At 36.0% G+C, this 22533-nt stretch overlaps 2 protein-coding genes across 2 annotated transcripts; both read left to right on the top strand.

Annotated features, from left to right (window-relative positions):
* The first annotated feature begins 12746 nt into the window (after positions 1 to 12746).
* Positions 12747 to 13811, top strand: LOC149949816 (uncharacterized). Its single transcript, XM_090169301.1, has 3 exons — positions 12747 to 12784; positions 12868 to 13424; positions 13484 to 13811. Exons 1-2 carry the CDS (start codon positions 12762 to 12764, stop codon positions 13376 to 13378), a joined length of 534 nt encoding a protein of 177 aa, XP_090025427.1. The 5' UTR covers positions 12747 to 12761; the 3' UTR covers positions 13379 to 13424; positions 13484 to 13811.
* A 9-nt stretch (positions 13812 to 13820) lies between these two features.
* Positions 13821 to 16645, top strand: LOC149949815 (uncharacterized). Its single transcript, XM_090169510.1, has 3 exons — positions 13821 to 15749; positions 15825 to 15972; positions 16033 to 16645. The coding sequence occupies exons 1-3, from the start codon at positions 14546 to 14548 to the stop codon at positions 16643 to 16645; spliced, it is 1965 nt and encodes a 654-aa protein (XP_090025636.1). The 5' UTR covers positions 13821 to 14545.
* Positions 16646 to 22533: the final 5888 nt, after the last annotated feature.

Genomic DNA, 22533 nt, shown 5'->3' with positions numbered 1-22533 from the left:
AAGACTGTTTCGTCCGGGCCCTAGCTAGAACTAAAATCCCGTGAAGACTGAGTCATAAACCAAACCCTCCCTCCCCACCCCCTCCCAGCGCAGCCGCTAAATTGACTGAGGCAGAAAAATATTGGTTGTATAGGTGTACGTAGGTTGCAGGATTCACGGCACCGTTCCAGGGGCAAAAATACATGATTTAATTATTTATCTTAATTGGAAATGAAGACCAGAGAGAATTTAGATAGGGAGCGGAAAGTGGGGGTTAAATTGTCGCTCTTAAAACCACCTGATCGAAATAACAGGCCAGGTCGGTTTCCGGTATGATGCTTTTGTAACCTCCCTAAAGAGGCGGAGTTAAACGATAGACGTTAGAAGCACCAAATTTGAAATTCGGCTCTCTGGCTTAAGCAAACTTGAACAGCCATGTGTTTCATCTTAAAAGGTAATTATTTTGTTTCTTATTTTAAAATATTTCGTAATGCTTTTTTTATGATATTACTTATTTAGGTGCTGTATACCATTGTCCACAGTATACTTTCAAGAAGCTAAATGAACCAAAATTATTTTTGGATACATTTGTAAATACTAGAGGAAAATGTTTAGTCTGGGACATATTAGAGCAATATCAGTATGAAACCAAAGAAGCCCTCAAAGCTAATTAAGCGTTTCGAAAGAGTATCATGGAAAAGTCCAAAGAGTCTACGAAACTTTTCTCTCCAAAGAAAAAACCTGTAGTGGAAAATATTGGAAAGAAAAATCGCAGAAGGAAAAGCTAGAATCTCCTCTGAAGAAAAACAATATAAGTAAAGGATCTCCAACTAAGGATGAAATTCCCACCATTCACATTCCAGAAATTAAAACAAATATCAGCTCAAGCTCATCTCAAAGCACAATTTAAATTGACGATAATTCAATGTATAATTTTTTAAATGGAGACCCAGATTTGGAACTTTTTCAACAATTTTTACCTTCATGAAATTTCCCACTACAATATGTATTTCTAAAAAATGTTTGAGTGAAGAATCAGAATAGTGTTACAACGAAAAGATTAAGTAATATTTCTAGTCATATAAAAGTTTTACAATTTGTGTTATGTAAAGATTAATTTAGGCTAATTTTGTTTACATAATCAAAATTGTATTGTAAAACGACCTTAAAAAGAAAGCATTATTTTGTTTCACAAATAATCACTAATATATTTTTTTATTTTTCAAAACTGTGATGATGTTTCAAGTTGAATTGAAATAAAATTATGTAACAATTTTTTCGGAAATTCTGGTATTTCCATTAACCACTTCTATGACTAGTCAAGATAAGGCTTTAAGTTGATCCATGCTGGCTTCAAACAACGCAACGAAAGGATTACTGTTTCGACCACCCGAGCATCGCTGCCTCCCAAAGTATTGCTCAAGAGGATCTTGATATAAGTGCTGCATCAACACTTATTTTGCACCTTTTTAACAAGGAATTTAACAGCTGTAATTGAGAAAAAAAAGAATCTAACTATCACTAAAATAATAAATGTTTATTATAGCGGTACCAGTCATTCCTAGACCCTCAACTGTTGCTGCGCTCAAAAGCATTTTGTTCCTTTCGCTGTTGGCAAAATCTCCAGGCCGATTGGTAACATCTTTTTCCCAATCTTCTAAATATTTCATGAAGTCTTTTTCTAGCCACTAAAATTAAAGAATGACATTTATTTTCTTGAAGCATCCAAAAAATGGTTTAATTTACCTTCAAGTTCAAACGTTCGTCGTTTTCATTTTCATAGATAAACATCGGATAAAGTAAAGTCTTCTCGACCACATGCCTGAACCCACCGTTGACATTTTTCGGTTTCCTTTTTTGCTGATGGAGACGTTATGAAAAAGACTCCGGGGGCTCCATTAACCTGTGTATTAGTCGAGTTTTGTTTGGAACTACAAGACCCATATTTGCAGACAATTCGCCGAAGCTTTTATTAAGCCTTGGATGGTTTAATAAATTTGACTCGCCTATAAGATACAACCATTTAATAATGTTATTAAAATTGAAAAAAGTTGAAATATAATTAAACGCAATGAATATTTACCTTTAGAAAATAAACCTTCCAATTCGTAAGCAAATTTTAATATATTTCAGAGAAAATTTAAATAGGCTCGCTCAATAGAATGCAGATGAAAATGATCAAACGTTCTCTCTACCGCTGCCAGATGGCGCTGCAGTTATGCGCGTAAAATCAAAATAAAAGCAACCAATAAGAATCTAGGAGAAAACGTAGCTGTCACATGACAGGAAGTTAACCTGGCCAGATAATTACGACGGGACCGTTTGTTTGGGCGACATGTTTTTTTGTACGGTTAAAGGCAGGACCTTCATCTCCCTATCTAAATTCTCTCTGTGAAGACTGAGTCATAAACAAAACCCCATTTCCCCCCTTCCCCCCAGTCTCCATTCTCCAAGTGACGATGACGCAGCCACGAAATTGACTGAGGCAGAAAAATATTGGTTGTATAGGTGTATGTAGGTTGCAGGATTCACGGCACCTTCCCAGGGGCAAAAATACATAGATTTTGACTCGCTTTTTAACATTATTTAATTAATTAACTTAAACCAAATTGCAAATCGATGAAAATAGCGCGACTCTCTGCCTTTGCGCCATAAGATAAGCTGTGAGAAATTTGGAGGTCCTAGGTTGAACGGCTCGGACGCCTATAGAGAAACAGACGCAAGACAGACAGACAGACAGACAGAAGGCACTTAGGAATATAGTATAGATAATACTTCTTCTCACTTGATTTCCTTATAAATCTATAAATTCATTTTGAATTTTAGGAGATACGAAAACCATACTTTTGGTCTCTATTAAATCCTTCAGTAATGGCGAGTAATGGCTTATTAATTCCAGCACATTTAGGAATATCCCACACTTAGGGTTTCCTATTTCATTACTCGATCCTCTTAAAGCTAGATTATTTTTCGATAATTTGACGATTATTGACCGATCGCCCGAGGGGTCGGACATTCAGAAAAATCCCGTACGCTCAGCGAAAAATTCAAAATCCGCGAGAAATCCGGCAGATATTTAGTATTTACTAACAAATCCACAAAATACTTGGAAAAACCCACAAATCCACAAAATCCATAGAATAAATCTAAAAATCCACAAAATCCCGGAGAAAATTCCACAAATCCACAGAAAAATCGAAAATCCACGAAAAATTACTCAAATAATTTTGGATTTTTTAAAAATCCTGGATTTTTCACAAATCCACAAAACCCACTTGAAAATCCAAAAAATCCCCAAAATCCAAGATAAAAATCCATAAATCCACAAAATCCAAGAAAAAATCCAAAAAATCCAGCAAAAAAATACAAATACCGTTGGATTTTTCAAAAATCCACAAATCCAATACAAAATCCACAAATCCAGTGAAAAATCCAAAAAATCCACTGAATTTGCAAATCCTGTACGTTTTTTAATGAATGTCCGACCCCTCGCGATCGCCACTTTTCTTTTTCGGATAAATATTGAGAATGAACTTGGTCATCAATTGTCGCTCCGCTTTGTTTACGATTTTTAAAGCAAGTGGCGGCTCTTGCCTGGTTGCGTTCGCTCGCACTAGATGTCATTAGCGTAATAATAAAAACAAGTTGAGTAAGCTTCAAAATCTAGCTAAAAGGTGTGGTGAATTGGGAGCTTCTCGCGTGGATTGGCTTTTCGGAATCACGTGATTATTAACTTATTAAACACGTGGTTTCGGGAAGCCAATAGACGGCACACAACTCGCCTTTCATTTTAAGGTCTGGAAGGTGCTGCCACCTAGAAGCGCATTTAGAAGCATTTTTGTAATTTTTTTGATAGAACCGCCACTTGCTTTAAGTTACATCCATTGTATATAACACTTTCGATGTAAATTTGATTTCTCATGTTCCACTATTCTTGGATTTAAATGTTTCCAATCATCAAATCCTCTATCTTTATTCTCCAAGCTTGACTAGGATTTTTGAACATTGAACAGCAAACATGGAAAACAAAAAATAGTTTTTTCTCTTCACTGTACATCATCTATTTTCGTTCTGTTGTTTCACTGTTGGGCAATACTTTATAAAACCAGTCAGACGTAAACTTTCTTCCATCCACTTTTTGTAATTTTGAAAAATCGGCGCTTTTATTTTGATTTGGCCCTTGTTAGACTAGGAACAATTTTATTTTATCATTTAATATCCATATCTCAGGATTATTTAGGCATCTAAATATCCATCTCCTTCATGAATCTCCTGTTTCGCGTATATGAAATTAGCGGAGCAACTGGCGATTTCGCTTTGTGTAGAAATACCTGGTACAATTGATATTTCATCAATCCTATGACTTTGACTAGTACTTGGCTTTTGAAATCTTTTGAATCTTTTAATTGTTGGCTCAACGTTTTCGACATTTAAATTTCTATGATCTCCTTGTTCAAGTTGTTCTTGGTCTACTTCATTTTTATATTCATCTACTGGTTACTGGTCAACTTGTTTTTGATGTCCATCTTCTTCTTCCACATCTACATCTTTTGGTACGTCGTTTTGTTCTAGGTCAACTTCATTTTGATTTTTATCAAGTGACTTGGTAGTATTTGAAAACCAGGAACTCAATTTATTTGAAAGTAAATTTCTTTCCGCTTCTTTGACCTCTCTTATCTTCCTAAATTCATGACCTGACTTCTTTTTTGGTGGCATCTTATTTCATCTACTGTACGTATCTCAGAAGGTTAAAATCCACTTCGATTCATCAAAGTTAAAGTGAAGTAGAGTAGAACTCGTAACTCGTTAAAAGTGCCAATAACAAGGGGCACATGTGATAACGTTATCTAACTTAATAATATGGTTCGCACACATTTGAAGTTTCGGTATAGAGAATAGAGTAGTATCCAAGAGATTTAAGATTTAAGATTTATTTACTGACAACCCTTTTGGAACAGGGCGGTTCACTCACAAACGAAGAGCACAGTCAGAAAAAAATAAAAAATACATACACAAAATGGCGGCCATGGCCAAAGCTACAAGGTGATACTACTCTATAACTATATAGTATTGAATTTTAAAGCTCTAATCTATGGTTCAATTTAAATAGGCAAAAAGGTTTATTAAAAAAAGAACTGTTACTTCATGGACTTAAAAACATGTAATCTAATTAAAATATTTGGAAGCTTTCGGACCGTAGTCCTTTATAAGCCGTTATATATGTAGTGGCTTTTAATTAGATTAAATATTTTGAATTCCGTGAAGTAATAATTCTTTTTTTAATAAACCTTTTTACCTATAGAACTATTATAGGTTTTAAAATTTTATTTTATCATCATAGCCTACGTAGAAACTTAGAATTACTAAAAACTAAAACGGATTATATATAACGGTATATTAGTATTACCTAAACAAATTATTATTGTCTTGTGTGGTCGTGCAACCTACTACATCACAAAAAATGGAACGTATGAGGTAAACGATAAAGTTTTAGTTTCACTTTCACACGGTTCACCCCAGTTGGTTCTTTCGATTTAAAAAAGTCAATTCAGGATTATTAAACTTTGTAAACCAATTACTATATTTATTATCAAAGTAATGCAAAACTAATGAAGCATTAAAAATTAAAAAATACATAATAGAAAAAGAACTTACAAATTTAAATGTCAGTCACAATTCAGTGTCAACAGTACTGTCAAATTAGTGATCTACAGAGTATCCAACTCATAGACATAATAAAGAAATAGACACCTTACGCGGAGTTTGATTTGCCAAAAATATACGGGAGCGATAACTAGCAGACAACCGGCAGTTGTTCCGTATTCCTGGGGTACTACGTGTAAAGCGCCACTTAAGTTTAGTGGCGCTTTAGACTAGGCGCCCACTGGCTCTGTTTCGTATCCGTCCTGCCTTCCACAAGGCATTGTCTCCGTTACAAAGCAAAGGCTTGTGGAAGCTAGGACGGAGACGTTACGAGGAGCAGTGAGCGCTTGGCCTAGGCCACGTAGTACTTAAGGCTTAAGAATATTTATTCGGTTTAAAATCAGACGCAAAAACTTTAGGGGTGAATTTGATAAACGGGTAGTACTTTTATGTTAGCTAACATGTTTCATAATTCGTTTTGGTGATTTTTTTATTAAAAAGTTATAGAAAAAGTGTTTTCTACTAAAAATCTGTTTTTATTTGGTAAAAAAGGTTAATATTAGTGTTTTTACGCAATAACAAGTAAAACAAAACCGGAAAAGGTTTCATTCCATAAGTAGGATTAAATTATCATATTATTTCGATGAATATTCATTCTTATTTAAAATCTTTGTATAACTATAACAATTTTTTCTCAATGGATAATTGCTGTAAATCGCAACACATTCAAATCATGATTTAATTTGTAATGATCACTTTTTAGAACGGGATAAACAAATTGTAAATGGCAAAAGGTGGGTCAATCCAAAAGCCATTCCAACTCTGGCTTGGTTTCCATTGAATTGAAACAAGTAACAAAAGTCTAAATATTTTTTTTTATTTAATTAAAAGAAATTTCATCCAGTTGAAAGTTAAATAGAAAAAACCGGTGATGCTAACTTCTCACCTTTAAATTTTGACCAAGGATCATTTTGTGTAGGTTTAATTATGTTATTATAATTTGAGCAAGATCTCCTTGGTTTTTAGCCAATTTTGTTTAGTTGTTATGAAGTGATATTCCTCTCTCTATAAAAGAAATGTAGTCTAAAAACTATAACTTGCTGTATTACGAAATATTGTTGGCATGAACATCTTCCCAGATCACCACGAACATGTTTGATGCTGAAGTTGGAATCGAATACCATCATTAAGAAAGTTATTAATTTATATTGCAAGCTCAGACTCCACAAATTAGTGAAGGACAAAAATCTAGAAATGAAGGGTCAAGCCATCAGACTTAAATTGTCAAAGCTAATTTTATTTCAAGGACAATAGCTACATACCTTTAGTAGAATCATCCATTTCATCAAAATTCCATTTACTTTTGTTTACAATTTAGAATCTCAGAATATTCCCATAACAAGCCATAACCACAACATACCGGATAGTACACGAGTTACTTAGGCCTTTGACAAAATATCATTTCGCAATTAGAATTTTTTGATTTTAATTAAAAGATCATCTGCTGCTTTTTATTTGGGTTTTGAAAGAATTAATTGACTTATTTAAAATTTATAATAAAAATTAACCTTATTTTAAATTATCACAGCTGAAATATTCGCGAATTACGTCAGAGTACCTAAAAGATTACAAACACGAACATGTGTGACGTGTCACGTGATGATTTTTTATTTTCTCACCTAATCGACAGGCGTCACTTAAACGTGGAACCACAGGAATACGGAACAAATACCGTTTGTCTGCTTGGCGTCGCCTCCGTATTAACCGCCCGTATAATCTTCGGTCTATTTCTTTATTGTGTCTTTGATCCAACTATCCGTATAATCCGTTACCGTTACGAGCGAACACGATCGACTAAAACTTCGACGGAGTCGGGCGGACTTCTATCTCACGGCTATAACTATTTTGTAGCCGCCGGAATAAGGAAAGCAAAATTCATATTTGGACCATTCTAATACAGATATATTTACGTTTCATTATTTTCGAGTTTTAGTGAAATATTTTCAATTTTTTTTAATAATTGTTTTAATTTTTCAATATCTAATTGAAATGAAAATCTTGGATTTTGCGCCCTGGGCCGCTGCCCCGCTCGCCCTACCCAAGGGACGGTGCTGTTTAATCTGTCCATGTTCAGAGAATAAAAATAAAAATAGTCTGCTAAGGCTATACCTAAGGCACCACCTAGGCTTAAGTCACTCAGCGGCAATGTGCGTCGATCGGGAAATGGTCTTTGAGGGAACTGTACTCGGAACAATCATTGGGCTTCTACATTTTTACCTTGAGCGCACCCGCACATTAGGTACTGGGAAATAGTAAAATGGACCATACTTATCTAAAATTTTGATACGAAATAATGGATTTTCACTACAGCGCTTTATTTTGGTCTTTTAGAAGCAACCTACCTTTAATAGTAAAGAACCAAGTCTAAAGGGGCTAACTGTCTTCCTTAAAGGCAAATAAAGAAATTATTTTTATCCCCTGACCTAATGCGTTCGGAGGGAATAAATTTAGATAACGCCTACACATGTTATTAATACTCCTCTTCGACAGAAAATGGGGGTGGGATAGAAGGGGTGAGTTTGCGCATTCGTAAATCTATGTTTGGATCCTGTGGCGGACATTTTGTTTTTTTCTTCCATAATAGTTGTACGAGCAATAGTAGAGGGTTACAATTTTATGTTATTAAAAAAAATATTAAGATAGTTTGTTGTAGTTTTGTTGGATGTACGAGCAAAACCGGAACCCCAAATATAAAATTCCATAGAATTCCTAAAACCAGACTCAGGCTATGGGGTAAAATTATAAATATAAAAATTTCAAACCTTCAGTAGACTCGCGGGTCTGTAGCAGAATTTTCGTTTCTGGCTATCCTTAATGGGGCAAAAATGACCCAGATTGGGTACCTTCATTGATTATTCCCAAAAATACCAAAGAATTATCCAAAATCCAATTGAATCGGCTCAACAGAGATGTAAAAGGGGAAAAACAGAAGTAAATTAAAGGTAAATAATCATTTCGATGAGAAATTAACTTAAAATTAAGTCTTAATAAGCCTTGGTTACTATTAAAACTAGGATAAATTTTATGAAAAGTTTTGGGATAAACATATTGAGAAGAAACGACTGTTACTGTCCCTCAAATTCCATGATTACTCAAGTACTAATATAAGTATGGAAGAAGATGTAGTTATTGCAGGAATTCATACATCGAACTTGGAATGGTTATCTCGCCCGATTTCCGTCTCTATCTAGGGGACCGTTTTTTTTTTCATCATTTTGACGTCAGAGCATACGTGTTTTCTCATACGATTTTCAATGGTATTAAAACCTAGTTTCAGATAATTTCATCCCCCTGTGTCGAAAAAGGGTTCAAACATCTTTTTGCTTTTCCCTTCGCTATCGCGCTATTATAGCGACGGTCACCTCGTCATTCGGACTTCGCGGTTCTCAAGGGCATTGTAACTGCTGCCAATTTGGCAGCGCTATAACAATGCCGGACTTAATCCTTCCACATGGAGAGTTAGGGAGAGCGAGCTGACCCGTCGCTATCAATGGTGGGATTTCAAACCCTAAATTTCGAAATGGCCGGGGAGTCGAACAAGAAAAAACTACAGTTGTAAAAACGGGAGGTTGCGCGGGGTAAAAACTCCTAAAGAGGGGAGACGCGTGCGAAGGGGCGATTTTTTTTCTCATACACGTCACTGAAAACGGTCCCCGAGATCTTACCATAGGGAATACGGCCGGATAACCATTCCAAGTTCGAGGTATGAATTCCTGGTTATTGATAATTGTCAGCAAACTTCAAATCATCAGCCTGATACTTTTGGGTTATCTTTGGGAGCAATGGAAAATATGACCTTATCGTCAGCTTCAGAACTTACTCCATCCCCTGTCACAGACATTTTGGATTTAACACCAACAGTATCTAACTGCATAACTGTATCATATGTTGAAAATAGAAGTTAGTCAGCAACGTTCACATAAAAATACACAAATGAACATTCAATCCATCTACGTTCTCAAGGCACGCAGACTGAATATTATGACTTAGAGAACAACATGTTAAAGGAGAGGGTGAAGAAACTGGAAGAGCGTTTAATAGAGAAAACTTGGGGCGTTCACAAAATTAGCGATAACAATGAGATGATCAAATTTTATACAGGAATACCCACTTTCGCTCTGTTTATGTGGTTGTTTAATTTTCTACAACCTAAAGCTGAACGTATGCGTTTTGGAGAGGAAAGAAAAAGGAAGGTAAAGACCCAAAAAAGAAGGTTACATTTAAAATATCTCTTCTGGATCAGTTCTTCGCAGTGCTTATGCGTCTTAAAGTCGGGCTATTCAATCAAGATATAGCGGATCATTTTGATATTTCTGCATTAACTTTCTCAGATATATTCAACACGTGGATTAAACTAATGGAATTGGAACTTCGTGAAGTATTTCTTTTTCCTAAAAGAGCTTTAGTGGACAAATTTATGCCGCAGTGTTTTTAAGGTATCCCAACGCTAGAAAAGTGGTTGATTGTACGTCACCGTTAAAACAAAACCACGTATCTTTTCGGTGGCCTTTTTGAGAAAAATGGATTTTTAATTTGGCAGGGACCTGTGAAATTGCGTGTCAGGTTTTTACACGTGAGTTAATTTTATAGTTAAATAATTTCGATTCAATATTAAATTTATGAGGATTTTAATTTAAAAATATTTTGCTACAGGGGAATTTTTGGAGATACGTGGTTTTGCGTCATGGAGCTGAAAATAAGCAAGATACGTGCTTTTGCGCGAAATGCGTTGTGAATATCAAAGATACGTTTAAATGTTTTCTCGATTAAAAAAAGAAATTCAATTGCAACCTATTTATGTTTTTAAAGTTATATACGTAAATTGGGGTGTAGAATCTAAATATGTAAATGTTTACAAAACCACGTATCTCAAGTTACGTGGTTTTGTTTTAACGGCGACGTGTAGTGAAATATTTGTCATGTTCAGAACCAAACTTCTTCAAGTTATAAACACCATAATAAAATGAAGTTTGTAATTGGCATTACAGCAGGTGAGGTAATTTCATTTGTATCAGATGGTTGGGGAGGTAGGGTATCGGATTTCACATTTTTGGTGGAACAATGCCAATTAGCATGGTTTGCACGACCAGTAGTATGTTTGCAGTATGTGCTTAATTGACCAATATTTACGAACCACTAGTTTAATACGGTTTTGTAATTCATTTATTTTTCTATTAAAATAGCACCCATTCTTGTTTATACCGGGGGACATCAGTTTGAGCGTTTTCGGTAATGTTTTTCACCAATTTTGAAAAATTATTTTTCGACCACTAGGTGCGAGATAAAAAATTTCTATTATAAAGTTGTAGGCCGTCATCGAAAACCCTTAAAAATTGTTCACTCGACGAAAAACAACTTATTTATCAGTGAAAATTCGAGCTTGAAAAATTTACAAGTTGGTGAAGCCAAATTACGATTGTTTGAAACGATAATTGAAAAGGGAACAAGTCTAATACAAACGTAGTAGAGTTTTCACACTTGAAAAAATGTACACGTTTGGTTTTTAAATGCAGATATTTTATTCACATAAATTTTTACAAAACATTTTCAATAATATCACCATTGGCTGCAACACAGGTTTGTGCGCGGACAATTAAGTTCTCAAACGCTTTCTCTACCATTTCTGGTGTGACGTCTCGGCAAGCACTGATTATTCGTCTAATGAGTTCCTCCCTAGTTTCAATGGGCGTGGCGTATACCTTTGCTTTAACGAATCCCCAGAGAAAATAATCCAGCGGTGTTAGGTCAGGTGACCTTGCTGGCCAATGCACTGGACCATTTCTCCCTATCCACCTTTCAGGAAACTCGTTGAGGTGCTCAGTTACTTGCCGGGAAAAATGCGGAGGGGCGCCATCTTGCTGAAACCACAACTGACGTCTTTCAGCCAATGGAAGGTCGTCGATTGCGTCACTCAGTTCCTTCTGTAGAAAATGTAAATACCTTTGGCCGTTGAGGTTCGTCGGCAGGAAAAAGGGACCAATCAAACGGTTTCCAACAAGTCCAACCCAAACATTGACCCGTTCAAATTGAACCTGGTGATGATATTCAAAACCCCAATGTGGGTTGATGTCAGACCAAAGATGGCTGTTTTGATGATTAAAGGGCCCATCTCTAGAAAATGACGCTTCGTCGGAGAACAAAACATGGCGCAAAAATTGTCTATCTTCTTGGACAGCATTTAGTAACCAGTTGCTAAATTCATAACGTCTTTGATGGTCTCCGTCAATTAGTCCTTGGTGGAGCGTAGCTCTGTATGGGTGATAGCGATTCTTACGAAGAATTTTCCACACACGATTTGCAGAACAACCCAAATCAGCAGCGGCGTTAGCGCAACTGTGACGAGGATATGCCACAAAGTACGCGAGTACATTGTTCTCGAAGTCTAAATCCGGTTGACCCAATCCGCGAAACCTAGGTTGCAAGTTACCAAATTGATTGAAATCGTGAATTGCTCGTCTTACTGTATTTACAGATGGTGCTCCATTTGGATGTCTTTCTGCGAAGATTTCAGTCACTCTTCTAAGGTTTTGCGCTGCTTCTCCATAGTAAATGGCAACTATCTCGGTACGCTCAGCTACTGAATAACGAGGCATTGTTCGAAATATTATCAAACACTGATAATAATCTCCCAAAGTTTTCCTTTAAATACCCAATGCATGTTTAGGATTGACCTATAGCCTCGTGTTTTTTAAATCCGGTCGTTTTTTTAACCAAAGTTTCAACTGGATTAGGTAATTCGGTTTCAATTATCGTTTCAAACAATCGTAATTTGGCTTCACCAACTTGTAAATTTTTCAAGCTCGAATTTTCACTGATAAATAAATTGTTTTTCGTCGAGTGAACAATTTTTAAGGGTTTTCGATGACGGCCTACAACTTTATAATAGAAATTTTTTATCTCGCACCTAGTGGTCGAAAAAAAATTTTTCAAAATTGGTGAAAAACATTACCGAAAACGCTCAAATTTATCAAACTGATGTCCCCCGGTATAGAGAATTGACCTTCCAAATTTGAAATCGGTACTATAAGTAGTTTTTGAAAAAAAAACACTTTTCCGAGCAAAAAAAAAAGACCCTGTATATGCCAGATTATAAGAAACCCCGGTAAGTTGATGACTTTTATTTAAAAAGTTTTCTCTATAGCGTGATAAAATATATATATATATATTTTTTTGCGGGGCTTTTAGATATAATTGCATTAACTGTAATAAATCATTCAACACGAAAACCGAGTTCAACAAACACAGAGACGAGGTTTACGCTCCACAGAAGCTGACTGGAAACCGTTACCCTATTCCACCAGATGATGAATTCAATCCTGATGTCGACGTTACTATAACTCGTGCATTGAGTGGAACTGTGTCAAAATATAAGATATTTCCAAGTGGTGATGATGATTTGAAGAATATTAATACCTTCTCCTCTCAGGCTTCCACAAGATTTGGAGATATTCTTTTAAACCAATTGGAAACATGGCGTGGTTTAAAATGGTATATAAGTCTTCAAGGACGATACTCCAAGGCAACGGTTTACACCGAGGGAGGAGTTCTTGTAGAAACTTCGCCATATTTTCATAGCACAGCTTTCACCACTCTCCGGGAAGATATACTAGACGCTCAGATGTCTGAAGCCTTCGCGAAAATAGAGAAATCAATGCAGGAGTATGAGAGAGAAGGTAGCGGATGGACCCTCGAATAACTTTTGTATGGAGAATTAACCTTGGTTCCCTATAACCCACTAAATGGTAAGAATCTTTATTTAATATAGGTTTATATTTTAGATAATAAAATGATCTCTTTAAAGGTTCCAGCTTCATTCCCCTGCCCCAGGAGTTGCGGAATAAAAAAGCGCTAATAAATATTCAAAATGATTACAACAAGTGCTTCGTGTGGTCTATTTTGGCAGCTTTACATCCAGTGGAAAAAGATGGCCATTTAGTAAGAAAATACTTTCGGTATGAGAATGAGCTTGATCTCAGTGGTATTAGTTTCCCAATGGAGCTAAAACAAGTTGGAAAGTTTGAGAAGCAGAACAATCTGTCAGTTAATATTTTTGCATATGAGAATGAAATATATCCGCTTTATGTTAGCGAAAATATATGCGAGGAAGTTAGAAGGGTTAATTTGTTGTTGGTAGCAGATGAACACATAAAGCACTTTGTTTTGGTGAAGAACTTAAACAAGCTACTTTTTTCCCAAACAAAGCACAGCAACGCTTGCTTTTACTGTCATTACTGTCTACAAAGGCTTTCAAGTGCAGGAATATTGGAAGATCATATCAAATATTGTAAATTTTATGGCCCTATGAGGGTTGAATTGCCCGAGAGAATGAAAAATGGCTAACATTCAACAAGCATGTTATGCAAACGAGAGTTGATTACGTCATATATGCCGACTTTGAATGTTTTATTGAGAAAATTGAGACTCCTAAGCCAGATCCAGCGAAGTCAAGTACAACCAATGTTGGGAAACATCGTCCTTCTGGTTTTTCGTACGTAATAATTGGTCCTGAGGGGGCATTGATGAAGCAGCCAGTAGTTTACAGTGGAAATAATGCTTCAAAGCATTTTTTGGAGTGTCTTCAAGAGGAAGAAAGTGATCTATTGGAGATAATGCATATTAACATTCCCATGAATCTATCGATGGAGGAACAGAGAAAATTCGACTCTTGTACGAATTGCTATATTTGCCGAAAAAAGTTTGAAGATAGTGACAGAAAGGTTCGAGACCACGAGCATCGTACCGGACTATTTTTAGGAGCTGCTCATAATTCTTGTAACATAAACCGAAAATATCTCTTCCACATTCCGGTCGTGATACATAACTTGCGGAATTATGATTCGCATATAATAATGGAGAGTCTTGGATGCTTCAAAAACCGTGGATTACTTGCATACCGCACAATATGGAAAAATATTTAACTTTTACATTAGGAAGGTTGCGATTTTTGGACTCGTTACAGTTTCTAAATGCGTCCTTAGACTCCTTGGTTGCTAATCTCCGAGTTCAAGGTTCAAACGCTTTTCCGTTGCTTGTGGAGCATTTCAAGGACAATGCCGAAAGTTTGACCAGAAAGGGTGTTTTCCCATATGAGTATATGGATGGATTTGATAGGTTTGAAGAATCGTCACTCCCTCCCAAGGAAGAATTTTTCAATAGTCTTACCAATGAGCATATATCTCAAGAGGACTATGACTATGCCCAATTAATCTGGGAAAAATTTAATCTAAATAATCTTGAGGAATACCAAAATCTTTACGTGCTAACTGATACGCTGCTGCTCGCTGACGTCTTCGAAAACTTTAGGAGTCTTAGTATGCAATACTATAGTCTAGACCCCTGCTATGTGTACAGTTCTCCAGGATTAGCTTGGCAAGCGTGTCTTTTGATGACTGGTGTGAAGCTGGAGCTCTTGACTGACGTCGATCAATATCTTTTCATTGAGGACGGCATTAGAGGAGGAATTTCTATGATTTCTTTGCGCTACGCTGAAGCTAATAATAAATACATGGAAAACTATGATTCCTCAAAACCAAGCTCCTATCTAATGTATTTCGACGCTGTTAATCTTTATGGGTGGGCAATGAGTCAGCATATGCCTACAGATGGATTCCAGTGGATGTATGAAGAAGAAATAGATTCGTTTGATGTAATGAAAGTCAGGGATGATAGCCCAGAAGGCTATATTCTACAAGTTGATTTGGAGTACCCTCAGGAAATTCACGATCTGCATGATGACTATCCACTCGCTCCCATTAGAAAAGCTGTCAAACAGGAAGAACTATCTGCGTATTCTTTAAAGCAATTGCAGATTCTCGGTGCAAAATTTATGGAGAATCAACCAAAGCTAACACCAACTTTAGAAAATAGGAATAACTATATTATCCACTACAGAAATTTAAAACTATACTTATCGCTTGGTCTTCGCCTTACTAAAATACACAGAGGATTAAAGTTCAATCAAAGCCCATGGATTAAGAAGTATATCGAATTCAACACTCAACGTCGAAAAGAAGCAAAGGATGAGTTCAGCAAGTCATTTTTCAAACTAATGAACAACGCTTTCTTTGGTAAGTTGAAATTTATTAAAAATATATATATATATATAAACATCTTTAATTCTTAAAGAAAATATTTATTTGTAGGAAAAACCATGGAGAATCTTAGGAAACACCGAGACATCCAACTAGTTCATAATGAAAAACAAGTACAACGAATGTGCTCATCACCTCGGTTCACAAGAGCTAGAATTTTTAATGAAAATCTCGTAGGAATAGAAATGACTAAGAAAAAGTAATGAAATAATTTATTTTGTAAGAATTTTGTGTACTAATTCAAGTTATTTTGAATTAGGATGCTGCTTAATCGGCCAATATATGTTGGATTTAGTATCCTTGATGTCAGCAAAACCTGCATGTATGAGTTTCATTATAATGAGATAATGAAACGCTATGGATCAAATGCAAAGCTGTGTTTCACAGACACTGATTCACTATGTTATCTAATTCAGACCGATGATGTTTACAACGACATGGCAACGTCTACCCATCTTTATGACTTTTCGGACTATCCTAAAGATCATCAACTATTTAGTGAAACTAACAAAAAACAACTCGGATTTATGAAGGATGAATTATGTAGCAGACTTGGCCTCTCTTTCGTTGGTCTAAAACCCAAAATGTATTCGCTGCAGAGTGAGGGTGAAGATAAAAATACTGCCAAAGGTGTTGATAGACGTTTTGTCAAGAAAAATATTAAACATAACTGCTATCGGGAATGTCTATTTACGCAACGCATAACGTTAGCGAATACAAATAAAATAGTATCACAAAATCATGAGCTATTTACGACAAATTCTACTAAAATCGCGTTAGGTCCTTTTGATAGTAAGAGATATGTTATAGATGTGATTGAAACACTAGCATTTGGAAATTATCGTATGGCATCATTTAATAATAAAGATTAAATAAAGTCATTACACATTTAGTAACATAAATTATAATTTGAATATCTAGTTAAATTGGTTTGTATTAAAATAATTGCATGGTATTAATAAAGAATAATGCTAAAAAAACAATTTTTTATTTTAGTTTTAAGCTTATTTATCTCATAGCCAACAAACGAACTGTCAACCCTAAACTAGGTAAGAAAAAATTAAAATAGCTGTTAACTAAAGCCTAGATAAATCTGAATAAAAACCAAATGCCCTCTAGAGGACTTAACACGTAAGAAAACAAAATGGCCGCCACCCAAAGCCTACATACTTAATAAAAAACCACATGCCCTCTTATCATAGATTAGGTTCACGGGAAAATACTATCTTAACATGGCATCCAAATTTCGCGCTATCATTGTTAGCATGTTACCCGCCAGGAACCTCATAATTACACTACTATTTAGTCCTTTTGAATACCCATTTAATTCCCTTAAACGAAGAAAAAAATTATATGGACCAATTTGGAGACTAGTATTTGAATACTACGTTATTTGTTTTTTAATATTTCCTTTAAAATAACATAATGCGAAGAAATTCCAATCACCAGGAATATTTAACTAAGGTTAAGTCTTTAAAAATTTGATAACTGATTTAAGGGGATCAACTATTGTAACCCAAATATCGGCACCACAGAATTCTTGCTACGTGTATATCAACAACTGAAAGTATTAATTGATACTTTACGTGATCAACTCCCTTCGTTCAACGACTATTTCGCCCTAGCGAAAACCAGCTTAATCTGGCCATGTTAATGGTTAATCTATAAAGGACTGAAAATAAAGTTAAAAAGGATTAACTTCTTACTGTTTATGAAGTAAAATGGATAAAAGAGTGTAAAATAAGTACTGAAACACTCCACGAAAGGACTGAATTTGGGGAGCAGAAGGTTTAAATATGTTCTATGATAAAACCCTGACTGGTCTTAAATATTGGAAAATGTTGTTAGCACTTTAGAGGTCTAAAATAAGACCTTTATTTTTAACAGTGTACGTGAAAAACGTCGTCAATAGAATGTTCGTTTGATAGAATTCTGGTTTTAAACTTTCCAATTAACGGTGAAGGTTCCCTGGATGCATATGTAAATACTCTGACAGTAGAGACGTCGAGCTTAGGTGTGGGTAGCATTGTGGAGTATGTCTTGTAATCCAAAATGTTGATACATGCTCTGGTATCCGTTAGTGCGGGAATGTCTAAGCCTCTAATATTAAATATCGTCACCATTTGGTTTGGAATTGATGGTGGTAAGCTACAAGTTGTGTTGGACATATGAGGTATAGTCTCCTTTTCTGATGTCAGCGTACAAATGTGAAAATCTTCTAGGTCCGATTGATTGTTATAGTTTGTGTCGTATTCTTCGTTTGGTTCCTCCAATGTTACTAGTGCGGCAGAGTTTTTTCCCAAATCATTTTCTTTGGATCGGCACATACTTTCCAGATGTCCAAGCTTGCCACGCCACGGGCAAATTTCGTTTCTCGCGGGGCAAATCTTTCGTCGTTGGGCATGTGGTAAATTTCCTCCACAGTTGAAACAGAGAGCTGATGGATGATATGCATTGTTAGGGATGTTCGGTGTACGTCGATTATTGTTCCACGGATTATTCTGAACGACTTTTCGTGAAAATGATGTTGTTGTCGGATAGCGTTGTTGAAACCGTTGTTGTTGTTGTCTACTGGTTGGTTGTTGAGGGTATTGAAAAAATTGTTGGGGTTGATGTAATGGTTGTTGGGGTGTCGAAAACTGGAGTGGGTGTTGTTGAGTTGGTGGTTGGTTTGGCAGTTGTTTAATTGTAGTTGTTGTTGGTTCGGTAGCTGTTTTCGGACTAATGGCATTTGCAAGTAGTTCTGCCTTAGTCTCCATTAATTTAGATTGCTCTTCTGCTAATTCGTAAGACTTTGCCACCGTGAGGAATTCGTCCAAAGACATATTCGGTTATCTTAAGGCTTTTCGTCGTAACGACGCTGATACACATGTTTTTATAAGGTGACCTAATATTTCTTTATTGGTGTCATGAAAATCACATGACAATGCGAGCGTCTTCAGTCTGATAGTATATTCTTCGATGGATTCGTACGTTAACTGGGTCGATTGACGAAACTTGTATTTTTCCACTATTACATTACGTTTTGGTAAAAAATAGTCGTTGAGTGCTTGTTTGGCAACCAAATATTCGTCAGGCTGTTGTGCACCTTGTTGCGCGGCTTGTTGTGCTGGGGGAATTTGAAAAGTATCATATATGTCATGTACCTCTTATCCAGCATAGTATAAAAGGAGAGATTTCTTCCGTTAGGGGTTGACAATGTCGAAAGCATCCAAGAATATGTCGAAACGCTTTATCCTTTTTTCCCAGCGGGAACCAACATTATCTCGTGATTCTTGAACGGAGAAAGGTGGTTGATTTGGAAGTGATAAAGCCATGGTTCTATGTTATTTTGTAGTGGCTATCATATGATTCATCCCATCTCCGTCGCCAATTTCATGTTTTCTATACGTTAGGCTTAATTAGATTTTAGCGGTTTGAAATAAAACGTCCGTTTAGTTTAAATATTTAATAACGACTACCTCTACATAATTTCTCAACACGCCTTCGTGGTATCTCGCGTTATTTTTTCAAACGTATATTATATAAAATATAAGGGACATTACAGCCACCTATCGATAATGTACAGAAATGTTCGAATACCACTAGTACGGACAGTTTCAGTAATTTTATCGGGTGTTTTTATTTTGTCTCGGTTGGCCAAGGTGCGAGACAATAATTAAACACGTGCCAACGTTTATTTCACTGCCAAGTTATGTTGACTCTGATTATTGAAACTCGTGTACTATGCTTTTAAGGTAAAAGAGTAAATCTAAACAGAGTAGATAATATATTTCGATCTAAACAATATATGCATCTATAAATAAAATAAACAAGCCGGGCCACGTTTTGCGAGAACGAAACAAAACTTTAAAGTCGGGAGGTTGAAATGGTCCCGTGATTAGGTAATGCTGCCATCTACATCGTTTTTAGGAACTAATTCTTGATATTTATGCTTGCCTTTTGTCTGCTACGTTGTAAATTTTATGATTTGTTCAGTCTTTATACATTCTTAAGAAAAAGTTTTATCCCATGATGACCTTTATTTAACTAACTTGGTAAATTATTTAACTTATTTGCCATTTTTAACCGGATGGTTTTTCAGTGGATTTTACGCCTTTTTGGTTATAACAATAGAAGTGAAGTTATTATAATACCTGTAAACGTAAAGAAGCGGAAATTATATTTATAAACAAAATTAGAAAGTTAACTTTCACCTATTTGGATTATTGAGAACTGCCTAGCACTTTCGCCAACATTGTGTACGTTTAGATATTGTTTACTTTAATTTTTGAAAACGTGACGTCATTATCCTCTTTAATTCATTTTTTAATGTTAATAAATAAGCTTGTGCGATTGTTATTAAGCTTTACACGTTTTGTACTGTGTTTATTACTCATTAGCATGGTTTATCGCCCTCTTGCGGCACACTGCCCACCCTGACACTGGCGAGACACTTCGAACTCACTGCACCTGTTTCACTTAGAAACAACCTATAAATCAGTAGCATTCGAATGTTTGATCCATTGCCCTAGAATCGGACATTTTGACCTTGACCGCCTTATGGCGGACAACCCCCACCCTGACACTCGCACGACTATTGTTGTCGAACTCAGCGCCCCTTTTTACCTACAATCCACCTATAAATATTTTGCATACATAGTTTCCAAGTATGTCCGTCATAGCGGGCATTTTAACCCTTAAGACTATTTTTTCGAACACAGCGCCACGTTTTCACCTAGAATCAATCCTCAAACCTTTTGCATTATTTTTTTAAAATCGCTAGTCGCTCCAGTTTAGTACTTCTTATGTGTTTATTACTCCATGGTTTCGTTACCGACTCGCTGAACTGTACATTTGTTGCCGTAGCTCAAGAACTATAACAGATATGAACTTATCCTTTGGTAGGACACAATGGAAGCTTAATATGATACTGTATACTAAATTTCAGTTCAATCGGTTTAGGAGGTTTTGCTGTAGAGCGGTCTGCGAGGAGAAGATGGAAGAAGAAGAAAAAAAATTAAGCCTTACTTTACCCCCTTACTAATAAACGTCGTCTAAACCCTGTTCGATGGAATTCAAATATGTTTGTCGCGTGCCTGTAACCTTTCAAACGATGCATCACTGGTTTTGATACGACCTTTGGTATTTGAGATACGAAGGTGTAAAATCGGCTTCATATATATATATATATATAAACAGTAGAACTAGTTATAACACATGGTTAAATCGAGGGGTCGGTCATTTGGCCAAATCCCGTACAAAATTTGGAAAAAAATCCACAAATCCAAAATCCAAGAATTTTGATCCCATAGACTTTGTATGACAAATTCACAATAAAAAATCCTGGATTTTTAAAAAATCCAAAATCCCGTACACAAAACAGGCAAATGTCCGACCCCTCGAGTTAAATTATATAATAATACCAAGAATGTATTTATTTATACTCAGGGAGAATGAATATGTCGAGATTATTTTTAGCGTTACTCCAATTCCACCCGTTGGGCCCCCCGGTATGCTCCTCCGCTTTAATAAAATCAAATAATACTGCAATCTCATTGGTTCTTAAAAATTACGTTTTTCGACGCGATTAACGCTGCTGCGAGGACGCAAAAAATAAGACCGCCTCCTTTTTTCCTCCCCCCCTAGCATGACGGGGTTAGGGCCTCAACGTGTCCGTCGATAGTCTCGACATATTTATTCTCCCTGAGTATAAATAAATACATTCTTGATAATACATAAAATAATAAATAAAATGAGGAAAACGCATAATCAAACATTTGTCAACGAAAATATAAAATATATTTATAAAATATATATAAATACTGAAAAGTGTCATAAAATTATATTTGGGATTTGTCGCTCTTTCCTGTATTTCATAAGTTTTTTAACAATATCTTATACAACGAATCCAACTGCAGCGTTGAATTATGAATGTTTGATTACTGTTTTATTAAGACAGCAAATAAGAGCGCTAAACCATTCTTAGTTGCAAGCGAAACTCTGAATTCGTATTTAAACGCTATAGCTTTCAAATATGAATGTTGTAGCCACATTCTATAAACAATTCAAAAATGAATACTTCACCTCTCAATTGTGAACGAAAATTCAACTTTCAATTGGGAACGCCTAAAAAATAATGATATTTGAATGATAAAGCATGGTGCCACAGTGTCGGCCACGTTAACACTAAAGCATTCATTTTGAGTGTAATGTTTTTAGAGTGCACAATCATTAACTGATATACATGATCTATATTTGTTCAAATAACAATTTCGGGACCTTTGATTGAGGATAAATTAGTATTAGAGCTTGTGAAGCCTGGAAATTGTCGGCTTATGTTTAAACCATGTACGAGAGTCAAACTGTTAAATACTCTTTAATAATCATATATATATAATTACCAAAAGTTACAAGGCATGGCAACTAAACTTTCTCTAGAAGAGAGAATATAAAAGGTGTGACTGGTTAGGTCGGAGTCCGTAACCAAGAGTCTAGTCCATTGTCCCGACGTCCCTTATATAGTGGGCCCCTCGGATGACGCTACCGGTCTCCAACCTAATTGGCTGGAGAAGAAAGCCCACCAAGAAATATAAGCGTCACCGGTAACTTTACCCCGCTATTAACCCTTCGGGTCAGAGGTCGCCACTTTCGGAGAATTCCGAAGGTGGACGACGCGAGCGAGGATGAGTCATCCCTACCTTCCCCAGCAGCGTTGGCCCGAAACAACGAGATAACTCTCTGAAGTAGAGGGAAAGACTGCTAGGGACAAAACCTACAT

This window comes from Leiobunum rupestre, chromosome 3 (assembly GCF_980474605.1).
Source record: "Leiobunum rupestre chromosome 3, qqLeiRupe1.1.hap1, whole genome shotgun sequence".
Lineage (NCBI taxonomy): Eukaryota > Metazoa > Arthropoda > Arachnida > Opiliones > Sclerosomatidae > Leiobunum > Leiobunum rupestre.
This window is presented reverse-complemented; position numbering and strand designations above follow the sequence as displayed.